The 26,457-nt window shown below is 40.3% G+C and overlaps 1 protein-coding gene, 1 long non-coding RNA gene and 1 pseudogene across 2 annotated transcripts in view; 1 reads left to right on the top strand and 2 right to left on the bottom strand.

The window, feature by feature from the left end:
• LOC108697746 (D site-binding protein) overlaps positions 1-26,457 on the top strand; it is a 39,535-nt gene that overhangs the window by 5,723 nt on the left and 7,355 nt on the right. Inside the window, exon 2 of the mRNA XM_018228082.2 lies at positions 4,685-5,011. Within this exon, the coding sequence (XP_018083571.1) occupies positions 4,685-5,011 (327 nt within the window). The remainder of the gene's footprint in view (positions 1-4,684; positions 5,012-26,457) is intronic.
• Positions 16,490-19,684, bottom strand: LOC121396532 (annotated as a pseudogene).
• On the bottom strand, positions 16,490-20,126 carry LOC121396533. Its single transcript, XR_005963081.1, has 2 exons — positions 19,871-20,126; positions 16,490-17,876 (listed from the first exon to the last, which is right to left on the bottom strand). It is a non-coding gene; the product is annotated as an uncharacterized LOC121396533 (long non-coding RNA).

Here is a 26,457-nt window from a genome sequence, read left to right as displayed (position 1 = left end):
ACATTTCTCAAAAGCATCTCTGGAGTATTAGTAACTATTGTATCAATTCTAACAGCTGCCTGTAATGAAACCCAGAGATTCTGCTCAGCAGGGACAAAGAATCAACTAAATGTATCAATTTAGAACAGTTTACAGGGTCGGCGACCCCCCCCCCCCTCCCAGGGCTGCTTTAGAAGGTGAAAAAAGACACTTTACAATTCAATATTAGAAAAACCGTGACTAGTAGAAATGACATAGTAATTGGAAAATGTTTTTATTTCTGGTGATCGGAAAACAACTAGTTGTTTGAAGGCGAACAACCCCTTTAAGGTGAAGTGGCGTATGCCTGGCCCATGTCATACCCCAACCTCTAAGCTCTTCTTTTACTTTTCCAAGCAACTTAAAAAAACTATAACATTTGAGACAGGCCTTCGTGCCACAATCTTAGGATGAAGGTGAGCGTGATGGGTCTGAGCATGTTTTTTTTTTCATCATACTCAATCCATCATACCCTAGTCTGTTATATGTCAAAACCATGAAGGACTTGGAATGGTAGAAATGCTGTTCCTTATCTTGATTTATGTTAAAGCCAATATTGATGGGAACACCATACCATAGCCTGCAATATGTCAGAACCAATAAGAACTTGGATTGATGGAAACACTGTATCCTACTTATACCTGATACCTGCTATAATTCATTGCCTAGTCGTTAGTGTCGTTTCATTTGTAAATAACACTGTTTACATTACATATAATTCACTCTCCCATATACAATTTTATTCCTGAACCAACAAATGTATTTTTTTCTGTAATATTGGTGTGAAGGCAGCTATATCAGCTATATCAGGTTATTGTGACCGATCCCAGTCGAAGATTTAACATGGGTCTTCATGATCCCTATTAATAGATTGGACAAATAAAGGGGTAGCTTGGAGCGTTATGGGTGCACATACAAAGCACCACATTTTGCAGAGAATAACAACTCAATTTACTTTGAATTTTTAAAGCTAATCTCTAGTAAATTATCTCTTAAAGGAATAGTAACACCAAAACGTGAAAATGTTTTAAAGTAATGAAAATATCATGTACTGTGCCCTGTACTGGTAAAACTGATGTGTTTGCTTCAGAAACACTAATATAGTTCATAAAAACAAACTGCTGTGTAGCAATGGTGGAAATTGAAAAAAAAAGACTATACGGCCCAGGTTAAATTGTGGATAAAAGATAACACCATTATGTTCTACAGAGCTTATCTGCTGTGTAACCTGAGCCTTTTCTCCTTTGAATGGCTGCCCCCATTGCTACACAGCAGCTTTTTTATATAAACAAGTAGTAGTGTTTCTTATGCAAACACAGGTTTTTTACAAGTGCAGGGCAACACTGCATTATATTTTTATTACTTTAAAACACTTCCATTTTTTGATGTTACTGTTTCTTTAATATGGGTCCCCAGAGAAGAGGGTTAAAAACTGCTATGAACATTAATTAAAAAATGTTGGTATAAGCTATTCCCCATTCATAAAGGACCTTATTTATCTATATATAAGTGTCTTCTTTTTTTTATTGCTGTGGAAGCTGTTATAATGGCTTCCTCAATCAGAACATTTAATAGTCAAACGTGCGCCAGATATTCTTGAAAAACGGTTGAGTGTTTTTGATTGATTTCTAAATCCATGAACACTCAGTATAATACCCTTTTAATTGCTGCTAGATTCAGGATTGTTTGTTTTCTTTTTCTTTTTTCATTTAGAGGGCTTTTAATGCACAGTTATTATTCAAGCATTAAGCACCACATAATTACTGAGTCTATTAAATTGGTAAGATATACACCTAGGAATTCCTTCTATAATTTTTTTTTGCTGCGAAACATTCTCTTTTATACAAGTATAATGATATGCTTCCTTCTCGAGCTGCTATAATGGAAGTTTACACAGAAGCGCCCATGTGTGGCACTCCTACCCGGCCGAGACCTTTCTGTCCATTAATCGTGTGCAAGTCTAGCTGTGCCAGTCTTAATGTTCATTGGAAGGCATAATACCATGGAGCAGTGCAGGCAGGGCGTAGGGAAGGTTCATTTCAGGTAAGAGAGGATGTTAGTGTTTAGAGTTGGATCCACCCTGTGTGACACCTGACTTGATGACTGGGAGACACACGTGTAGTATTGTCTGTTTGCTGACAAGTCCATGTGGTGGTTTATTCAAGGATGAAAGTTCATTGAGAGATGCAGTGACTGGTCTGTAATGAGCCATGTAAATATAAATCACAATATAAAAACTAAAAATAATTACCCTTGGTCATTAAAGTCGGCATAAAATGGTGTAATCAGTAATATGGCATGGCTAATTATCCAGTTACCAAGTCACATAGGGCTGAATGTGAGCAGCGTCATGACTAAGTACAACTTTCTCTAATGCTACCATCATCCTGCAGGAAGGGGTTCTGGAAATCTAGAAGCTTCCCAGCTCTATATATTGACACATGACAATATTCTATTCTAGCTGCTCACCCAGTAATTGCTATGGCAGATTTTTAATACACAATTTTTAAATATGTAAAATATTAAGGTGGTCATACACGGGCTGATAAAAGCTGCTGACAGACCCAGTCGGCAGCTTATTGGCCCGTTTATGGGGCTCTCTGACGGGCTTCCCCGATCAATATCTGGCTGAAAGTTCTTGTACAGTGACAGTAAAAAAAGCATTAGCATATATTAAGCACCCAGAAAGAGGTATTAATAATTGTGTTTATCGGCTCTATCTGTGGCTTTAACTCTTAAAGGAGCAACAAACCCCTTACCAAAAAAATCCCTACACCCACGTAGTAGCTAGGGGGGGGGAGGAGGGAGAGGGGTCTACGTGGGGTGGGGGGTAGGGTTTTTTTTGGTAAATGGTTTATTTCTCCTTTAAAAGAACATTATCAGTGAAGGCTAAGGCCTAGTATGTCTAACTGAAGGCCTGCAGGCAAGATGGCCTACTGTAGCTACTACATAGCTTTCTTTGTATGACATTGGCAAAAAAGTTTGGCTCTCTGGTTTCCACCAATGTTCCAAAAAAATATCATATAACATTGACTATATAAATAAAATGTAATCATTTCTCATGAACAAAATGCTCATGCGTGCATGTTCTGCATACAATTCTTTATATTTGAAAGTTTCCATTCCCTCAAAAACCCTTTTGTAGTACAGGTGTGGCATCCATTATCCGGAAAACCATTATCATACCAACCAACATTTTGGAAATAAAAAGATTGACAAAAAGTTGGCACACAACACATGGCAAATTTTTTGACCATGCCCATTTTCGTGACCACACCCCCTAATTACCATGTTCATTTTACAAAATCTGGCAGGTTATGAAAGTTGGAACATATTTCTGTGTTTTTTTTTTCAGTTATTACAGTTTTGCTAATGAAGGTGAATTGCCCTTTAAGCTGTGGGTCTAACTTTTCCCAAGGGACCTGTTATCTTATATTTTTACAATTACTTATTTGCCTATCTCGAAATTGTTACAAAAGTATCTTATCTGCAGCTGTGGCTGTTCTGGTTCTAAAAAGCCAATTAAGTTAGAAACTTTGTCTCTTTTTCTGGCTGTTCAGTGCAGAGAAAAACGGGACTTTCTAGTACAAACGAGGGATTGTGGGTTGAGCTGTCAAAAGAGGGACTGTCCCTCTAAAAACAGGACAGTTGGGAGGTATGTATTATCCAGAAAGCTCCGAATTACAGAAAGGCCGTCTCCCATAGACTCCATTATTATCACTTTTATTTAAAATTTTTAAAAATGATTTCCTTGAATTATTAAAACAGTATCTTGTACTTGATCCAAACTAAGATATAATGAATCCTTATTGGAAGCAAAATTGTAATGTTTAGTAGACTAAGTAAGGTATGAAGGAATTACAGAAAGATCCGTTCTCCGGAAAACAAGTCCCGAGAATTCTGGATAACAGCTCCCATACCTGTATTTATGTTTATTTGGCAAAATGTGGGGTTGCCATCTGGCCAAACATTTACAGCCCATTCAGGGTTTTTTTTCCAGAAGAGATATCAAACCTACTGTAATATGTGGCCTTAATTGCTCGGAGAGATGGGTCAGGATCCCCTTACATTTTTTAGTACTAGATCCCTGATTAGGCATTGGCATAGCAACTGATGCTACATGTTTTTGGAGGATGCTGGAAGTTGTTGTTCTTCAACAGCTGGAGGACAAATGTTACCGCTCCTTGTATTGGGTGGTTTAAATGTGGAGGAAATTTCAGGCTATTAGCGAAATTTATGGCTGGGTTTGGAGAATCTACATATGAAGTGTGAATTATCCCTTGCAGACCCAAAGAGACTGTTATTTAATTACTTTTTTGCAGCTTGCAATTCCACGAGGCTGTTGCTTTGTAACTGGATGGTGTCCTAAAGGAATAATTGTGTGCGAGGGTGGGAGATTTCAGGGATCAGGTTGTTCTGGGAGTTAGAAGTTCAGCAATATCTAAAGGGTAACAAGCTTTCATCCCCCACCATTAATATACATATATTAAAGCACCAATGAAATGTGCAGAGTAAACTCTTATGAAGAGAAATCTGTTTTAAGAAACAAAAGTGCTTATGGATTTGGATTTAATTTAGTAAGTGACCCATTTGCTTAAAATATGATGTCAGAACTGAAACACGAGGAAAGCATTTCTCTTCTAACATCTTCCTTTCTCTCCCAAAGGTATAATGAAGGACAAGGAGAGGAAACTAGAAGATGACATGACTGGTCCTCGTCCCAATCACTGTGCGTTCCTGGGGTCCCTAGTGTGGGAACGCACAGTGCCATATAATGAAATTGAGTATGTGGATCTGGATGAGTTCCTACGGGAGAATGGCCTCCCATCAAGCCCACCTCACCAACCCTTCTCACCAGCAAATCTGACGCCACCTCCATCTAACCAGTCAGTGTTCGATCTTAGTCGGCCGGCCTCCTGCGCCTCTTCTACCTCTGCCTGTTCTTCTCCTGTGCAAAGCATGGTGGACAGTGAATATCCAAGCAGCAACGCAGGTACAGCCTTTTTTATGTGCTATGTCTGCACTTTTTCACCTTCTATACTTTCCAAATGCACATCACTGCATCACTGTGTTGCATTTCAGTAGGTGAAATTCTGCTGTCACCTAGCCGTGTTTGCCAAAATTTCTAGCCATCTCCAGCAGACTGGTAGTGGGGAGAGACACGGAGAGAGACAGTTTATAGCTGTAGTATCCCTTTAAAGAAGAACTAAAGCTCAATAAAACCTGGTACTCTTGCAGTTTGGGCTTCTGTACTAGCCCAAGGACGCCACAGCCCTTTACCGGTGAAGATCTGTGCCTTCAAAGATGCCCCCGGTTCTCCATCTTTTTCAGTTCTGGTGTCAGCTTAGGGGCCAATATATAATATATTTTTACCCCTATATGTAATAAAAGACACTAACTTTTCCCAAGATCAGTAACCTATAGCAACCAATAATAGTTATAATAATAATTTAGTATTATTATATTTGCTTTTAAACAGATGACCAGTAAATGAAGATCTGTGCCTTCAAAGATGCCCCCAGTTCTCCATCTTTTTCAGTTCTCATTTACATCAGCTTAGGGGCCAATATATAATACAATATATACAATATATATCCGTAAACCCATTATCCATAAATCTCCGAATTACGAAAGGCCATCGCCCATAGACTCCATAATAACCAAATGATTGAAAATTACTTCCTTTTTCTTTGTAATAATAAAACAGTAGCTTGTACTTGATCCTTACTCAGATATAATTAATCCCTATTGAAGGCAAAACCAGCTTATTGGGTTTATTTAATGTTTACATGATTTTCCAGTAGATTTAAGGTATGAAGATCCAAATTACAGAAAGATCAGTTATCCGGAAAACCCCAGGTCCCGAGCATTCTGGATAACAGGTCCCATACCTGTATATATTTACCCCTATATGTAATAAAAGGCACTACATTTGCCCAAGAACAGTAACCAATAGCAACCAATAATAGTTATAATAATACACTGAGCATGTGCAGTGCCACTGACACTCAAAAAAGATGGTCTAACAAGATCAAAAAATGAGGAGCTGCTGTGTATAACTTGAATCATTACAGGTATAACGCCAAGTAACTCTGGGCTGATACTGGTGGTGTAGCTACAATACAACAGACACCAAAACTTCGAGGGGGGTCCCTGGCCTGCTGGGTCTGCTGCATGGGAATCTTTCTATTTGTGCTGTCCAGCTCAAATGGGCTATCAGCCAGTAGAAGTGGCAAAGATGGGGGTGACATTTCTTGCCAGGCCCACAAAGTTTTTTTTCATGGGAATACCTGGCTTTTACAGGTTATACCACTGGCTGACGCGATACATTTACCCTCATATATAATATGAGGCACTAATTTTGCCCAGGAGCAGTAACCCATGGCAACCAATAAGCTGCTTGCATTGTAACAGGTGACTAGTAAATTCTACCTGCTGATCAGTTGTTATGGGTTACTGCCCATAGGCAAACTTAGTGCCTTATATTGCATAACCTTGGTGTATAAAATACAGCATTGCTAATCAATGTTTCCCCTTTAAAGGCAGCAACTTATTTATTTATACTTATTTATTTATTTAACTTAGCATATTTATACAGTAGAATCAGTGTAGTGTCCTTAGATAACTAGTTAGAAACCAGCACAATCTGCCTGATTTATCATTCAATACAACACAGGCTTTCCCCTAGCAGCATCAGGAATCAATTCCTCTTTAAGCCAGATGCCTATTCAATGAGGATTTGATTTCCCAGAGATTAGGAAGAGTTGGGAAGTAATGGTTTACGCTATCTGCTGAAGTTGAACTGAGGCCACCGCAGGGACTGCTTTTAATAGCTTGTCTCTACTCTTACAGCAAAGACACGTTAAGAGGCCGATTCACTAACTTCGAGTGAAGGATTCGAAGTTAAAAAACTTTGAATTTCGAAGTTTTTTTTGGGCTACTCCGACCATCGAATGGGCTACTTCGACCTTCGACTACGACTACGAATCGAAGGATTCGAACTAAAAATCGTTCGACTATTTGACCATTCGATAGTCGAAGTACTGTCTCTTTAAAAAGAACTTCGACCCCCTAGTTCGCCATCTAAAAGCTACCGAAGTCAATGTTAGCCTATGGGGAAGGTCCCCATAGGCTTGGCTAACTTTTTTTGATTGAAGGATATTCCTTCGATCGTTGGATTTAAATCCTTTGGATCATTCGATTCGAAGGATTTAATCGTTCGATCGAAGGAATTATCCTTTGATCGTTCGATCGAACTATCTGCACTAAATCCTTCGACTTTGATATTCGAAGTCGAAGGATTTTAATTCCTAGTCGAATATCGAGGGTTAATTAACCCTTGATATTCGACCCTTAGTGAATCGGCCCCTGCGTGTTAAAAACCACAAAAAAACTAAAAAAAATAAAAGCAGTTGAGGTCTCATAGAAGTTAATGGAGAGTTACACTGATCCGATTGGACCTTCTTTTAGCCATTATGACTTTTAGAGGTTTTCTGATTTTTTTTTTTTAGCTAATAATTGTCTGAAATTTGTGTTTTAGAGCATCATTCGGTATTTTTTTTTCATTTGTGCTTTTTAATAATAAATAACGTGGCATTTGTTGTTTTACAGAAAATTAGTTTATTTGTGGTTTTAAAACCATTAAAATGAGAATGTTGGTAAATGGGTTTCCGCGCTTATGGAGATCAAGATTACGTGAAAAGCCCTAGGCCCCGAACATTCTGGATAGTAGGTCCCATACCTGTACAAATGTATATGTGAACTTTAAGGTGGTTCACAAAGAAGTTGGTGATCACTCCTACCAGTGGCATAACTAGATATTACCGGGCCCAACAGAAAATAATTTTTCAGGCCCCCAAAATGTCTACACCTTGTATATGAATTAGGGCCTCATGAGGTATATGGGGCATCATGGGGCCCCTATACTGCCTGGTCGCCCCTGCAGTCACAGGGATGGTTTTTCTGTAGCTACGCCCCTGACTCCTACAACTGTGGTGAGCTCATTTGTATTATCAGTTCTATCAAAGTCTAAAAACACCACTATAACCACATTTATAGACGTATTTGTGGACCAGTAAAGATATTCCGTTGTATTCTAGAATCTCATTAAATTAATTCCTGCAGTGTTTGTGGATGCGATACATCCCTAGTAAAATAACTGCATGATTACCATTAATCACATCCAGCTTCAAAGTCTGGAGAAAACTGCTGTGCGTATCTACTCCTCTGGCAATTATATGTATAGGGAGAAAGGCCAAGCTTGTGTCTTATTTTGAGTTGAACTGAAGGAAACCCGCCCCAACCACAAACACGCAACCGGTTTGCCGTGTTATATTAGCCAGAAATGACAACGTTTGTGTGCAGGAAGATCAGATCTTGAGGCCTGAGCAGGAACATGAACAAGAGACCTATTCTGTTGTATTATCAGCAGCAGATGGGGTTTGTGCCATCTTGCATTAAATTTTAAGCTCCATTGTGATAAATGTTTGGTACATGCCAATGTTGGCCTGCTCTTAACTCAGTCTATATATATAAGCTATTTTTGAATTGCTGCACTCCAGCTCGGTGGCGTAACTAGAGTGCGCCGGGCCCCCCTCCAAAAAAATCTTCAGAGGGGCTCAGCGCACTCCGATCCCCATCCTTCTGCCCACTTTCTGCTCCCACCCTGACTCCACCCGGATCCCACCCACTCCCCATCTGTCTCCGCTCTGTGCCGACTTGCGGTCTACTTTCCCAGCCGCTCTCTTACCTGCGCTGGGGAAGCAGAGTGCAAGTCGGCAAGGCAATATCCTTCCCATAATGAATAAGGAAACCCATAACTGTACTTATAAATAACCTATAAGTAATATAAATATGTATTTATAAATAACCTATAAGTATTAGGTATATTACAATAGGCACCAATAAAACTACACCCCCTGCTTAAAAGGGCAGTTCAATCCTAGCTCAATAAATAGGGCTTGTGCTGAACCGTGTATACATCAAATGTACAATTTATACAGAAACACTGATCAATACAGAAGGCCATGCTCATACAGTTTGCACAGGATTATTATGTTGAGAGATAAACAAGCTGATTTTATTGGTCTAAACATGTATTCCTTGCACGCAGCAGGTTGTATTGCTTAAGCAGATTTTTATTTTGCTCTGCTAATTGCAAGCATTAATTATTATTTTGAAAAGAATGTCCAACCCTTTGAGTTAGCCCCTCCCTGTGTCCGTGTCGAAAACGTGAGACAAAATAAGTAGTTGCCTTGGTGCCAAAAGTAGTGCTCAGTCCACGTGCCTCTCCAGTTCTCATACTCATGATGCAACTCTGAATTACAGGCTGCATTTTTAGTCCAAACTCTAGGGTGGAACAGATGGCTAGAGGCTTAGTGCCGCGTGGATGTGTGAGCACTTGTGTGTGCGGCTGCCTTGTATTCTCTCACAGAAAGTGTATTTAGAACAAAGCATTGATGTGCCCCTGCATGACTGCCTAGGTGTATCTACATACCAAGAAGAAGTTTACCCAGTGCCAACAGCTTCTCTGGCAGTAGCCAAAAAATCTTAATATTCCTGCAGAGGTGATACAGGGTGAGCTGGCAGGAATAGATGTCAGAAGACACAAGTACATGCCTGGATGAGGAGGGCAGCAGGAACACATTTTAATCTTGTAAAGTATCAAGTAACCCTTCAGCTAAAAGTTATAGTTTGAGGGGAACATGAGTTTGGGTTATGGAGATCAGAAGGCACTAGGAACAATGAAAAGCCCATGTAGAGATATCATTTATTTTCATGCACTGAAGTGCTGAAATGTGTGAGCACCATTGCCAAAAGCTTGCATAAAGGTTTGCCTGTGAGATAGCTACCTATAGTAGCAGTGGGATAATAGTCTCTGGGAAGGGACTGTGACTGTGGGATAGCAGGTATAGTAGGGAGAGATGGTGCCTATAGTAACAGTGGGATAATAGTCTCTGGGAAGGGAGTGTGACTGTGGGATAGCAGGTATAGTAGGGAGAGATGGTGCCTATAGTAACAGTGGGATAATAGTCTCTGGGAAGGGAGTGTGACTGTGGGATAGCAGGTATAGTAGGGAAAGATGGTGCATATAGTAACAGTGGGGATAATAGTCTCTGGGAAGGGAGTGTGACTGTGGAATAGCAGGTATAGTAGGGAGAGATGGTGCCTATAGTAACAGTGGGATAATAGTCTCTGGGAAGGGAGTGTGACTGTGGGATAGCAGGTATAGTAGGGAGAGATGGTGCCTATAGTAACAGTGGGATAATAGTCTCTGGGAAGGGACTGTGACTGTGGGATAGCAGGTATAGTAGGGAGAGATGGTGCCTATAGTAGCAGTGGGGTAATAGTATCTGGGAAGGGAGAGTGACTGTGGGATAGCAGGTATAGTAGGGAGAGATGGTGCCTATAGTAGCAGTCGGATAATAGTCTCTGGGAAGGGAGTGTGACTGTGGGATAGCAGGTATAGTAGGGAGAGATGGTGCCTATAGTAACAGTGGGAATAATAGTGCTCAAAAGTTAATGCCCTACTCCCTGTTCCCTTAGGGACTCCATTTTAATGATGCAACCTGTAGGCCCGAGGTGACTAAAAAAAATGTAGAACTTAAATTGATTTCCTTTACTATAATGAGGACCTAGAACTATAAGTGGATTTAGGTTTCCACTTATTCCTCAACACCCCCCATCCCAGACCCTAAAGAGTCTTGCAAAAGGTGTTCGGGCACTTGGATTCCTGGCAGAGGTGGTTGGGGGGGGGGTCAGGAATGTCAACAAAAAGGAGGGGGGGCATATCCCATAATAGGCCAAGTTCAATTCAGTGAGAAAAAGTTCTCGGTTTATTACGTGAAAACTCGTGGACAGAATTAAATTCCAGGAGAAAAAACTTCTCCAAGAATAATTCCATTTTTTCCCCATTGATTTCAGTAGAGTATCCACATGATAAACAGAGAGAGAGATACATTTTTCTGAATTAAATTGCATCTCAAATTGAGCCTTGTCCATGAGTTTGTATGTGGGAAGTGTGGGAAGCATATGGAAACTTGGTTTCTTTTCATGGTCATAGAAAAACCATGTTTGGTTGTAAGGATTTTTTTTTGCGGGATTTTGCACAGCAGGAAGTTTTTAGTTTAATTCCAAGTAAGTATCTTGTATAGTATTCCCAAGTGGACTGTGGGAAGATATGTCGATTTTTGGGCATGTATATCACTGTACTGCCGACTCACCATTATCTACAGCTACTCTAGTGCTTCTCAAGTGGCCGAACACGCTGTATCTTCCCTAATACGCACTCCACCTGCTCCAGATTACTCTGTTTATCTGTAATTATGCCACATGGACTTGTCTCGTGTTACAGGAGACACAATCTGTTTACTATAACTAAGTCAAACAAGAGAGATTCATTCAGGCAAGGTTTCAGGTAGCTTATAATTTCATTTGAGGTCTGAGGAATTTACATCCTCCAACCTTTTCATTTTATTATTTTCAATAACTTCATTGGATTCCACTGGCTGATGCATATTTCAGGCTTAACGTTTGTTTTTAAGTATTTTACATTCACTTTAAATTTGAAATCATCATTGTTTATTAAGGCATAAGGAGCATTTGGTTATTCTGCTTAAGAAAATGATATTTGTGTTTATTTAGGCATATATAACATGTAGGGATGCACCGAATCCACTTTTTTGGATTCGGCCGAACCCCCGAATACCGAACCGAATCCGAACCCTAATTTGCATATGCAAATTAGGGATGGGAAGGGGGAAAACAGCAATAATGGGGACAAAAAACAGCATAACTGTTAAAAAATGCAAATTTGTTCCCTAAAATTCCATTTGTAAATGAACCCTTATACCTCTCAGACATGGGGTTAAGCCTGTTTGGTCAACTGTGAGAAGAGAAAAGTACCTGCAATTTACATATTACACAAGGAACTTAGTTTGGGAGTGTATTTCCTGTTATATAATACAGAGCGTAGTATCTATTTCAGGCTAAGGAAGTTTTCTTTACTTATGTACTGGAACAGCTAAATACAGTGATAATGTGAAACATGGACATCTCAGCCAAAGCGTGCGTCACTTTAATGGGGTTCACCTTCAAACAATTTTTCCAGTTTAGTTGTTGTCAGATTGTTCACTTTTTGCATTTACTTTTTATTTTGTATTTGTGATCATTTTTCTAATATTGAAGTATAATGTTTCATATTTCACCTTCTAAAGCAGCTCTTGGAGGGGGGGGTCGCCGACTCTTCAACTGTTCTAAATTGATACATTTAGTTACATTTCTTATCTCTGTCCCTACTGAATTTCATTAAAGGCAGCTGTTAGAATTGATACAATAGTTGCCAATGTTCCAAAGACAGTGTTGTGAAATATATCAAGTAATGTAGCAACTAAATGTATCAAATTGTTACAGTTCAGAGTCTGCAGCTGGATCACTGAGCTACCAGACTGAAACACCAGAGACAGAAATATTAACCTTAAGACTTTAATATAGGAAAAACAATAAAAAAATAGAAAGCAATTGAAAAAAGTCATTGTTTATGGTAAACAATCTAAAAACAACTGAACTGAAAAAGAGACTTACTTGTTACAATTGTATCTAAATGCAGGCAGGGGCGATCCGCCAACGAGTTCGCCTCCGGCGGCAGCGCGAGCTAGGTTTCCAGGGGCGGCAAAAAGCCGCTCCTGTTGTCATTAAGAGCCGAATTTCCGTTTTTTAAACTGGAAATTCGGCTTTACTAGGGCGAAGAGCGCAATTGTGCTCTCTGCACTAGCGTTGCTGCCTTCCTGCGGAAATGGAATCAGCTGGGGGGGAGAGGCATTACTGGAGCCGCCTCAGGCGGCAATGTACACAGAAATGGCGCTGAATGCAGGTACTGATTATTCTGGCTTTCTGCCAAAAATCCTTATTTAATTAAGTTACTGAAACCTTGTATCTCTATCCAGCGTCAGTTCAGGAGATCGAAGTGAAACTCAGGCACTGCGGGCTAAGCTGTCAAAATCGGGACTGTCCCGCATAGAATGGGACAGTTGGGGATTTATGATGCAGTTTAGCACTGAGTTGAACCAGCCAGGTTTGGTGACTAGAAAGACAACTTATTACTGGTCATTATTTTCCTGTGGAGCTGTAGGTTTGGTTATAACAGAAATCGAATGACGTTTATGTAGTGGTCAGCTACAGAGATGTCACTAGCATTTGTTTTTAAACCAGTGTTCTATGTTAAAACTGCCACTAACCCCATGCCCCCAGCCATCACGCTGGCATTATACAGGCTTGTGTGCGGCACAAACCTCTGAGGCCAAGTAATAAGTCAGTGCCAAAATACTCTTGTATAAAAGAAATGTCTGCAATACTTTAGCATCTATTCTGTAATTAATATTGCTTATTATGTTTGGTTGGTGCATCCAAACAACAGTATTGTTGTATCCTAACCATTTTGCTGCATTAGCTTTCCAGCCTCTGCACAAGTCTGACCTAGAAACCACCACTCATTGACTTTGCTATTTTTGTATACACAGTCGGAAAGTATGTATTATGGCAGTCCAACGTGATGGTTCGTGGTCTGTTAGTATATATTACTCAACACTGCAGCAGGTCAATACAAACAACTGCCTGCTCAACTTGCCGGCTACGACTCTCCTCTTGCTGGCTGATAGCTATTTACTTGGTAACCCCAGGTCTCAGTCTCCTCTTTTGCTGCATTAGCCCCCATAGGAAAAGTCCAGGCCAGAAGAAAGCAGACGGTATTTTTTTGTAGGCCTAAAAACAGGGAGAACATGAAGACTGCAGTACATGCACTGTAGTGTAGAAAGGTAGGATTATAAAAAGGGGTTTGTTTTATTAAAACAACAGTCAAAAAAGCATGTGAAGCTTGGCAATATCTATTAAAATACACAATATTCTCTAGCAGGTATCAAAATAACTGTAGCAGGATTCTTATCTAATAATAGGTAATATATCTATAATATGTCAGGTTCAAACAGTCAGTTAAGCATTCCCTTATTGAGTCACTGGGGAGCCAATAGTGGCCGTGGAACAAAGGTTGCAAACTTTGCTACCTGAATAGTAACCCACAGCAACCAATCAGCAGATAGCATTTACTTTTCAACATTTTAAAAACAAAAATCATTGGTTGCGGTGGGTACTAGACCTGAGCAAACTTTGCACCTTTAAGGTGTCTCTCTGTTGTACCTTAGACTTAGTCCAGGTAGGGCACCAAGATAGGATGTAAAGTAAGTTCTGTAAGTGTAATTAGGGCTCGTTACAGTCAGACTAAAATATAGTATAAGTGATTTACTGGTATACAATCAGGTGTTAGAGGCCTTTTCACCCATTCACTGTCTTGCATACAAAAATGTAGCTGAGCAAGTAGTTAGTAGAGCTGGATGTGCTAGAGGCAGTTCTGTGTGGGGGTTCCAAAGTTATGCCAATAAACAGGCCGCTGTAGAAGTTGGTAGGAGTTGAGATGTCCAGACAGGTTGTATGATGAGACTATCATGTAAACTGATTTATCCAAATATGCTGGTATGTAAACAAATGCTCTGGATTATAATTTAACAAAAAACTGGTAATTCTTTCTGGAAAAAATATCCACCTTCCTAGCTATTATTTTTCTCTCTGATTAATAATATTTCCTATAAGCCGTTTTATTGTCCTGGGCAGAAAAATATTGACTATGTGTCCAGCACATTATGTCTGTTCTACTCCAGTTTGTAGAGGAGATGATATGACATTTAAATCTTTCTGCTCTTCGTCTTGGCTTGGGATTTGGCAGCCTCTTCTGTTTAGTTAGCCAACTTCACTCAACAAGAGAAAGATGAGCGCAAGCATAGGTTAAGAAAGGGGCACTGACAGAGGCCACAAGCAAATAGACCCAGACAAGCAATTAAAATTATTTTTGTATGACCTTGCTTAATCTGGACTGGCCAGTCATTTTTAGATGAGCTGCAGTACATATAATAACCATTGCATCCACAGTTTATTAGCACTAAAACTGAGTTTACAAGGAAAGGGCAGAACTTGAGAGGGTCCAACAAGGAGCAACTGCTATATGGGGAAGAAACACGCCACCAGTTTGCCTATAGTAGCCTCTGGACAAGGAATGTGACTGCAGGTATAGTAGGGAGAGATTGTACCTATAGTAGCCGTGATATAATAGCCTTTGAGAAGGGACTTTGGCTGTGCCATAGCAGGTATAGTAGGGAGAGATCGTGCCTATAGTAGCAGTGGAATAATAGTCTCTGGGAAGGGACTGTGGCTGTGGGATAGCAGGTATAGTAGGGAGAGATGGTACCTATAGTAACAGTGGGATAATAGTCTCTGGGAAGGGAGTGTGGCTGTGGGATAGCAGGTATAGTAGGGAGAGATGGTGTCTATAGTAACAGTGGATAATAGTCTCTGGGAAGGGAGTGTGACTGTGGGATAGCAGGTATAGTAGGGAGAGATGGTGCCTATAGTAACAGTGGATAATAGTCTCTGGGAAGGGAGTGTGACTGTGGGATAGCAGGTATAGTAGGGAGAGATGGTGCCTATAGTAACAGGGGGATAATAGTCTCTGGGAAGTGAGTGTGACTGTGGGATAGCAGGTATAGTAGGGAGAGATGGTGCCTATAGTAACAGTGGATAATAGTCTCTGGGAAGGGAGTGTGACTGTGGGATAGCAGGTATAGTAGGGAGAGATGGTGCCTATAGTAACAGTGGATAATAGTCTCTGGGAAGGGACTGTGATTGTGGGATAGCAGGTATAGTAGGGAGAGATGGTACCTATAGTAACAGTGGATAATATTCTCTGGGAAGAGACTGTGACTGTGGGATAGCAGGTATAGTAGGGAGAGATGGTACCTGTTGGATCTGCTCTATTTTGAGGTGCCAGGCTAATGACTTGAGACAGACTGATCTTTAAATAAGTGGTATTTATTTACAAAGGAACTAAAAGGTATAACATAAAAAGGGAACTAACTAACATGGAGGGAGGTAGAAAGGGATAGGGAAGGATGCAATGTAAGGGAGTGGAAAGTGACTGACTAATAAAGTATTTACAACGCTCTTTATATACACATAAGGAAGACCATTCAAACAAACATACTACCCTGTTTCCAAAACAGCCACACCCAAAAGACAGTCCCAGCCAATCAGGTCGATGTTAGCTTTTCTTGAAGATGGTTCATCTCTTCTTAGATAGACAAGGGACTGAAATCAAGTTAGGATGCACTGTGGAAAGAAAATCCCATAACCCAATGCTCCAGGTGTCCCTTTGTTGATCCAGCAGAGTGTCATTCCCATGGGAACTCTTGCTATCCCTGCACCCACACCAGTATGTCCAGTTATTTGCATCTCTTTGATATGGACATTACTGTAGCTACAAGGATTGTTTTATGGCAGGATGACTGTTGTCCAGGCTTGCACCTTCACAGTTGCCATTGATGGAAAGGCAAATATCTGTTAACCCATTGCGTGTATGGGCTTATTGTTGAATATCCAAAATTCAGTACTACATTCCCCACTTTTTTTTTTTGTGTGTCAGAATGACAAACATACTTTTGGATATTCTATGAAAACAAACATAATTACTGTCGTGGCAAATCCTCTTCGCAAGTTGTGGCAAATCCTCTTCGGACCTGTGGCTCTCTCGGTGTATTATGCAATGGGCAGGGGACATACAACAATACACCATTCACTCACAATCACACATGATAAGATATGGCAATAACATCGGTTTTCAATACCACCAAACATTGCACATGACATATACACATGCATTTCATGTAGCATAACATCAAATTAAACTTTATATACTACAGACATTTGTTCGCTAGTCTGCATATTCTTATATTAATGTTATTTTTATCCACATAATGCCTTCTAACTTTATATTTAAATTCACTTCTATGTAAAAACAACGAACCACATCATTAACTAAAAACATAAATATTAATAACATACTTATAGTGATATATATATATATACACATAAACATACTTATTCTATGACGAAAGTTGTACCCTATGTTTTCCATTTAACCTAAACAATGTGTGAGTAATGTTGTTCTGAAACCTGTTTTAATAAAATTCAAAAGTTCTAAACACATTTGCCTTTCAAAATATAACCAAACTCAGTTGATCCAGGGCCCAAATTTTTTCTATGTAGTTTCATGGATCCTCTAAATAAAAGAGCAAGAGCAGGACCATATGCGTAGCATTATTATCTGTTCAATACATTCTGTTTAAAAAAAATAACATAAAATGAGAGCTGCAAAAAAAACAAAAATAACAATAAAAATTGTAAAAACATTTTCATGTATCTTTTGGTGGGCTTTAGGAAAGAAAAACTATGATCACCCCCCATTTGGTACCGAAAAACGTAGGTACCATTATTCAAGTAGAGAGCAAAAAAAAAAAAAATTGGAAAAAAAAATTCAAAATTACACGGTCTGCTATTTTTAGCAGTGTTTTGATTAACTGTATACAAACTAACACAAAACACTAAACAGAGACAACATGTAAAACAAAGATAAACACATTTACATTTAACAACACAAATACTGTACATGAACAAAAACAAATACCTGTGGACAATAAAGTTAATAATATACCAAGGACACCAGTATTGTGAAGAGATGTTATTGAGTTTAAATATTGTTTTTTAAATTGTTTGCAAACAATTATTTTACTATTGAGCTCATTGATTGTACACGTGGTTTTAAAACAGTTATCCAGTTAATCAGGGTTATTTAGTGTAAGACACAAAGTCATCAGGTGCTAAAACAAATCTACAACCTGTTGAAACAAAAATCAATTTTAAAATCACAGTATCTTCTTCATTTTACAGGATAAATGGACAATCGTTCTTCCACTAGTACTCTGAAAAAGAAACATACATATAATTAATATACATAACATTACAAATACATAGTACATATCCATTATACAGTGGTCATGGCCATATCTAGTTTAATTCCATCACATTCCTTGTCATTAGAAAACAGGCATATTTGTGTTTGGTACACCCTGGGCAACTGTGCTAAGTTGGCCATTAGCATTTGCATAGCAATGTGAGACCAACTGCTGTAAAGCCACAGTGGAATGTTCACCCAAGGCATAAAGGGTGGGGCAGTTGTCCCTTCTTTTCCTGTTTTACAGGGAAGTGTGTGAAATTCCCTTTGGGCTCATTTTGGCTCTCTTTTTGATCTCCTGCACTATTGGAACCTGTGTCTATGTTATCAGAGGAGACAACAGTTTCAGGCTCTGAGGGAGGGCTATGGTCTAGGAGATAATCATTTAGATTTCCTGTGCATCCCCCCTCTTGTCTCTGTATTGAATGGATTGGGTAAGTATCATGCTGATTGGCAGAAGTTCTGCAAAATCGAGCAATATGACCATACTTACCACAACTGTAACATTTCCGTGGAAATCTCCTGCTTTGGTTGTTTTAGAAGCAACAGAAATATGTCTCTCGAATTCAAAAGACTCCTGAGACCAATCCCTAAGTGTATTTATAAAGTTGTTGTATGAGGTGGCATACCTAAGGGCAGTTCTTGTGTTGTAATCAACATTACATTTATTTGCCATTGAGTAGAGGAAATTGGGCTCATCTGGCAACATATCAGGGCAGTTGAATACAACTTTATATAGGGAGAGATAATCAGTGCAAAATAACATTGGATCATCTCCTTTCCTATACCTTGCATTCTCCAATGCATTTGTACCTCTTATATCTCGCCCACCCAAAATCCTTTGCAACTCTCTTAACCTTTCAGTGGGTACTTCCCCAATTTTCATTGATATTGGACAATGTCCAATGTGCTTACCAACCGGAGGCCTAAGTTCTGCAGCCAACTGATATGGGAGCCATGCTCTAAGCAAGGCACATGCATCTTTATTTCCAAGGTTATATTGTTTGACCACAGCTTCCAATTTATTGGAAAGGCTAGTAGGGGATAAATTAGTGTCAAACGTTCCCAATATCTGGGTCAAACTTATAACCTCTTGTATTTCAGTGCTGCTGAGTTTGAATGAATATTATTATCAGTTGGCACATATGTATTATTGATCCGTTGTCTAGCACATTCTGATTGGGGGCTAAAGAGAGTTGGACTAGGTAATGTTTGTGGTCTTATACCTTGTTCTCCATCTTTTATCTCTTGCTCAGTAACAGGGCAGACACTTACTGGGACATTTAGTTCATATCCAGCCTTGCTTTCTAAAGATATCACCTCTTGTTCTCTGAGCCTGCACCTCTCCTCACAATCCTTCAACTTTTCTTCTAACAAATCATTCTGTTTAGCTAACAGTTCTACCTTCTCCCTCAGTTCTTCTAATTCTGAAATATGCTCTTCTGAAGTGCTAGCTGCTACAATAAGTGACTCACCAAACTTTTCCAAGTCTTCTCTAAACTGGACCTTCTCATTTCTCCACTGTTCTGCCTTATTCTCAGCAATAACTTTCATCTTTAATAATGCTAATATTTCATTGGCCATTTTAATTTTCTTTACCATTTTTGCAAGATGATTACATTTTACTTTATTGTTGTAACTTTGACACTGTGTCAGTAGACTTTTAAACTGATGTGTCAAAGACTCATCTGCACATGAATTGTAATCAGCTGAAGCATATTTGTTTACATATCTTTCAACAAATTCCATGTTTACAACAAAACAATACACACTACAAACAATTACTTACACAAACAAACACTAAACTTCACAACAACAACAAACTATACCTTAGTTTCTACACAATAACTGACCTTACTACCTTACTTAAAGTGTTCCTTAACTTCTTTCCACTAAAAAAAACAGAAACGTTTCTAATACAATAACTTCAGTTAAAATTAGATAAAAGAAACATATACTTACCTGTGTTAGGCTCCAGGCTTTCTTTTCTGGTCAGACCTTTAACGCATCAGTCTCAGGCTTCTCAAATCTTCTCAGCCAAGCAGATTCCTTTTCCTTACGATGATGGGTTTAGTTGAAATCGTCAAATCTGGGGTGCCAATATGTTGGATCTGCTCTATTTTGAGGTGCCAGGCTAATGACTTGAGACAGACTGATCTTTAAATAAGTGGTATTTATTTACAAAGGAACTAAAAGGTATAACATAAAAAGGGAACTAACTAACATGGAGGGAGGTAGAAAGGGATAGGGAAGGATGCAATGTAAGGGAGTGGAAAGTGACTGACTAATAAAGTATTTACAACGCTCTTTATATACACATAAGGAAGACCATTCAAACAAACATACTACCCTGTTTCCAAAACAGCCACACCCAAAAGACAGTCCCAGCCAATCAGGTCGATGTTAGCTTTTCTTGAAGATGGTTCATCTCTTCTTAGATAGACAAGGGACTGAAATCAAGTTAGGATGCACTGTGAAAGAAATCCCATAACCCAATGCTCCAGGTGTCCCTTTGTTGATCCAGCAGAGTGTCATTCCCATGGGAACTCTTGCTATCCCTGCACCCACACCAGTATGTCCAGTTATTTGCATCTCTTTGATATGGACATTACTGTAGCTACAAGGATTGTTTTATGGCAGGATGACTGTTGTCCAGGCTTGCACCTTCACAGTTGCCATTGATGGAAAGGCAAATATCTGTTAACCCATTGCGTGTATGGGCTTATTGTTGAATATCCAAAATTCAGTACTACAGTACCTATAGTAGAAGTGAGTATAATAGTCTTTAAAAGATACTGTGGCTGTGGGATAACAGGGCTCATGTACTATCCAGTGCTGTGCACAAAGTTATAAAATCCAGTGCATGTTGCCCCCTCAATGAAGCATTTTCAAGTATAATGCCATAGTCATACAGCCTATTAAACTAATAACCAAGTTATCGCCTAACCATGGGATAGAACCCCTCAAGCAGGCCATAGACGTACAGATTTCACCCTTGTATCGGACGAACAATCTTCCAACCTGCCACTAACCATTCAGATTAAATAAAGTAGTAAAAGAATAAATCAGACAATGTTCTGCCCGTGACAACAATCGTGCAAAAGTTATGTCCAACAAATAGTAGTGACAGTCGCCTGTTGATATCGTCAAATGAGAAATTATCATTAGCCGACAGAAATCTTTTAACCTGTTCCAATGACTAAATGATCGATTGCCATGGTAAGAAAAATGTGGGGACAATCCACACACAGCCCGAAAATCGTACAAAACTTTGATTTGTTTGACTATATCTTTGCGTCTCTGGCCAGCTTTACCATGGCAACATTTCTTTGCACAATAGTATAATAGTCCGCTGTAGAGAACTGTAAGAGGGAACACATGGCACAATCTTGTTATGTGAAGCAATGAGCTGAGCTGTTTGTCTCTGTGGCAGTGAGCTCTCAAATAATACCTGCATTTGTGCCATGTCATTTATTTGGCACCCAAGTAAATGTTCTCTTTCTGTTGGCACTCAAGTGTCCCTTTGCTCAAGAATCTTGTCCATCCCACAGGATCCTTATACAAAGTGCAGTTAATCACACACACACCGTTTGTTTTTGCACTTTGTCTACAACCCACAGTTATCCAGTTACAAAATTCAAAGAAAAGCAGATTTAACAGTGAGGATTTTTTTGTACAGGTTTTTATCCAGAGAAGAGATAAATGTGCCCATGAGCAAATGTGTATATACATGAATACAATAGCAAGGGGCCTGGGGCTCTCCATCTTGTCCATTTCTGAATGGGATATTTTGGGCTCCATTTTCATTCTATTCCAATGCATCCAATAATGTATTAAATGGATAATTTGCCCATGTACAGGGAACCTAAGGGTGTAACACTTTTGGGGTCAGTGTTTGGTTGACTACATATAAAACCATGCTTTTCCTCTAATTCTCAAAGCAGCTACATTGTTGCCCAAATTAATGGGTTTGTGCACTGCAAGAAGGCTCTCCCAACAAGTGGTGACTAGATGGCAAATTTGGGGTCAGGGGGGTCAATAGGTTTCCCTAAACTGCCAGCCCTGTGTCCCTTGAGCTGCCACACTTTGTACTGTCCAGGTCTGAGTTGACCTAAGTTACAATACCTGTGCAAAGGCAGGAGGGACGGACAGATAAACGTTTTCCAGTCTGTGAAGCTCAATGGTATATGGTGTGTGGCTAGCCTGATGTATTAGTCCCCAACCTTTTTAACCCATGAGCCACATTCAAATGTAAACAGAGTTGGGGAGCAACACAAGCATGAAAAAGTCCCTTGGGGTGCCAAATAAGGGCTGTGATTGGCTTTTTGGTAGCCCCTATGTGGACTGGCAGCCTATAAGGAGACTCTACTTGGCACTATACTTAATTTTTATGCAATTAAAACTTGCTTTCAAGCACCTGCTTTGAGAACCCCGAGAGCAACATCCAAGGGGTTGGAGAGCAACACATTGCTCACAAGCTACTGGTTGGGGATCACTGTATTAGACTATAGCAAACAAAGGTGTGATCACAGCAATACACTTATATACGTAATATAATATGGATTATATTACAGGATCAAGCTGTAGCACAAAAATATCCATAATAGAGTCCTGCATTGGGTTGCGTACCCACTGAATACATGCAAAACGGTCAAGTCCTTGATTCCCTGCCCATGTAGGCAGTTTGTGGGCGCCAGATTGAGCCCTCCCACTGTCTCCTGAGAATACAGCATGTTTTTTTCCCTTGCCTTTCTGATCTGGCACTGGAGTGACATCACTTCCATTCCACTATGATGTCACTTCTGGTTTTGTGGGTACTGAGTCAGAAGGTGAGTTAACTATTTGGGTGTGGGTAGGAGGACTTTTGGGGTGGCCCGCTGCAGGACTCTACTGTGCAGGACTCTAATCCATATTATTTGCAGTGAAAGTGCTCATTGTACAATTGTAAGATGATATTTTTTAGTGTGCTTATCAGGCTGATACTGATGCCGCTGAGTCCTACAATGGGTTGGATACCTGTGGGTTACCCAAAAGAAGAGCAGACAACCAGAGGGTTAGACCTTCAGATGCGGGTTGGTGGGTCGAGTTTGGATCTTATGTATAGCAAGAATTTGGCAGCCAAAATGAACATTTCATTAAAGACACTGAAGCATTTACACTCTTGGAACAATTTTATATGGCAGTCCGTTTAAAAAATAATATCTCAGGGTACATGTCATGCTCAATGTCACCTTAAATCAACTGAATGAGACACAGAAGTGCACAGGCTTTTGATCCTGTTTCACAGCAATTGGCTGCTCAAGAGCAGTTGACTGATTTATGTGGTAGTTGGGCACATAGCCCACAAGCCAACGTTTTACTTTATAAAGACCTGACTAATTCTGATGTGACTTACTCCATAGGTTCATAGGTTACTTACTCTGTACAAGTCCATAGGTTAGATTATGGGATGCCTTGCCTTGGTATTTAATGCTGCCTTATATTGACCCTGATTAACATCTTATGGCGCCTGTGCTGTTCAGCAGTTCTGCTGCAGAGACCAACCTGGGTCCCAGTTTCCATGCAATAGTGGGCACTTTTTGGCATGACGATGGCAGCAATTGCCTTAGATTCTCATACTTTGTGCTGTGTTTTTTTTTTATTAAAGACAAACAGCTGCCTGTGACTTGATTGCCTGCAGAAAGAAATGCTTAGAAACTGGAACAGACCCCAAACCGCAGTACGGTTCATTCCAAGGCTGTTTCTCTGTGCTATTTACTAACCTTAACCCCTTTCTTCTCTGTGAGGATTTCCTCTCACATTCCAGATACATACAGACATTTAATTGGCTCCTGATGTTTTTGACCACAATATATGTTTGTGATAGGAACATTAGACTGGGGCCCAAAGAGATACTGATACCAGATCTTTCTTTAGGGCACGAGGAAGGGTAGAAAAAGCAGAAAACACATAGGCCCCACCATCCATTGCCTAAGGTTGCTAGAAGTTGTGATGAGGCTCTTACTATGTGTTCTACCTTACCCCTTAAAGGAGAATTAAACCCCCCTCATACTAAAAGCCCCCCTAAACTGCCTGCCATTGCCCCCCTCCTCGCACTGTGCATTAGTCATGCTGCAGGTAGGGTTGCCACCTGCCAGGTATTTTACCGGCCTGGCCAGTAAAAAAAATAAGCTTGATCCCAATGTTATTAATATGGAAAATGCATAAAAATATAGAAAGGCCAGTATTTTTTTTAAGAAAAGGTGGCAACCCTAGCTGCAGGCCCTGCTGGTCTCCATGCTGCCATGTACTCTACATCTAAATCAGGGGACCCCAACTATTTGCTCGGAGCAGCTTGTTGCTCACCAACCCATTGAATATCGCTCCCAGTGACTTTTAAAGCAGGTGATTATTTTGCGATTCCTGGCTTAAAGAAACAGAGCCTCCTGATGGCTGACAGTCCACATAAGGGCTACCAATAGCCAATCACAGCCCATATTTGGCACCCCCAGGAACTTTTTGCATGCTTGTGTTGCTCCCCAACTTTTATTTACATTTAAATGTGGCTCCCAGGTAAAAAAAAAGGTTGGGGATCAATCTAAAGCCTAAATATTAGTGTTTTTTACATGAGGTACAGGCATACAGCAAGAAATCGCTCAGAAATTGATCGTGCTACTTGCGAGACGCATCATCTTCGCTGAGGATGCTGGGAAGCGTTTTATGTCCCTGTGACTAAAAGGTGGACAATGTGTTTGTGTAACTAACCGTCTATTTGGCAATTGGCAGCTCGGGTTGCCACCTGGCCGGTATTTTATCGACCTGGCCGGTAAAAATGACGGTTGATCCCAATGTTATTAATAGGGAAAAAAGATAAATATATAGGAAGGCCCTATTGGCAGCACAGCTTCAGCCACAAATGCACTGAGCAGCTCGGATATGCTGCATCCAGTCGGCCCTGTCCCCTAAGGAATTTAGGATTTCACATCAATTAGCATCGCTCAGCCTGATCCCTTTGTGCAAGTCTTCTCCCTTGCACCGCCCTTCCCTTCCCCGGGGCCCGCTCACACTCCTGCGCCATGTGCTCCTCGCTTCCCTCCCTCCTCCCAGCCGGGGAAATCCACTCACAGGCAGCGGGAGCTGTACATGTGCGAGTAGGGGCTGGGCTACTGCAGGAGCAGAGACACGAGAGCAGATTAGAGCAGCCAGGCTCGTGCAGTGCCACGCTCATTGCTCCCTCCCCCTTCAGGTTAAATGGAAGCGCTGTTTCAGTGCCGCACGGAATCATGGGTAATAAAGTGCTTGAAATGTCCCACTATCCCACAAAGGCCAGTGACATGTCCTATGCACCTTAGCAGAGCTCTTCTATGCATATACAGTTGTGCTCATAAGTTTACATACCCTGGCAGAATTTATGATTTCTTAACCATTTTTCAGAGAATATGAATGATAACACAAAAACGTTTCTTTCACTCATAGCTGAAGCCATTTATTGTCAAACAACTGTGTGTACTCTTTTTAAATTATAATCGCTACACAAACTGCCCACATGACCCTGATCAAAAGTTTACATACCCCAGTTCTTAATACCGTGTATTGCCCACCTTTAACATCAATGACAGCTTGAAGTCTTCTGTGGTAGTCTTTATCTTCTCAGATGGTTAAGCTGCCTGTTCTTCCTGCCAAAAAGCCTCCAGTTCCTGTAAATTCTTGGGCTGTCTGGCATGAACACGTTTGAGATCTCCCCAGAGTGACTCAATGATATTGAGGTCAGGAGACTGAGAAGGCCACTGCAGAACCTTCACTTTATTTTGCTGTAGCCAATGACAGGTCGACTTGGCCTCGTGTTTTGGATCATTGTCATGTTGGAATGTCCAACTACGTCCCATGAGCAGCTTCTGGGCAAATTTTCCCCCAGTATTTTTTGTATTTCACCTGAAGTTATTTGTGAGTTTTTCCTTGTATCCCGAACAATTTTCTGGAAAAAGATAAATATATAGAAAGAGCAGTATTTTTTTCCAGAAAAGTTGGCAACCCTAGTCAACCTGGGGGTCTGAAAAATAATCTGATATGGGGCCCAGCTAGAATTGCCAGCGCTTCGCCCCGGTGGATTCCGGGCAGGGGTTTGTGACAGTGATGCGGCGGGGCATGACGGTGATGTCAGGGACAGGGCTGTGACGCGGCAAACTGCAATTTGCCGGTCGCCGCGTCAATCATAGGAAATCCTGCCCGGTTTTCCTAATTTGGAAAACCAGGGAAGGCAGTTTTGACCCGGGCAGCCCTTCAAAAAACGGCTGTCCGGGTCAAAACCGGGCAGGTGGCAACCCTAGGCCCAGCAAAACAGTAGAACCCCCATTTTACATTTTTCAGGGGACCAGGAAAAAATTGTGTAAAATCAGGGAAATTTGATAAAGTAAATTTTTCTTCAAATACTGAAAGGATATAAGCACAGGAGTCAGTTTTACTTTGAGATAAAATATTTACTGTGTTAAAGGGGTTGTTCACCTTTGAGATAACTTTTAGTATGATGTAAAGACTGATATTCTGAGATAATTTGCAGCTCTTCAATTTGC

Source organism: Xenopus laevis, chromosome 7S (assembly GCF_017654675.1).
Source record: "Xenopus laevis strain J_2021 chromosome 7S, Xenopus_laevis_v10.1, whole genome shotgun sequence".
Taxonomy (NCBI): domain Eukaryota; kingdom Metazoa; phylum Chordata; class Amphibia; order Anura; family Pipidae; genus Xenopus; species Xenopus laevis.
This window is presented reverse-complemented; position numbering and strand designations above follow the sequence as displayed.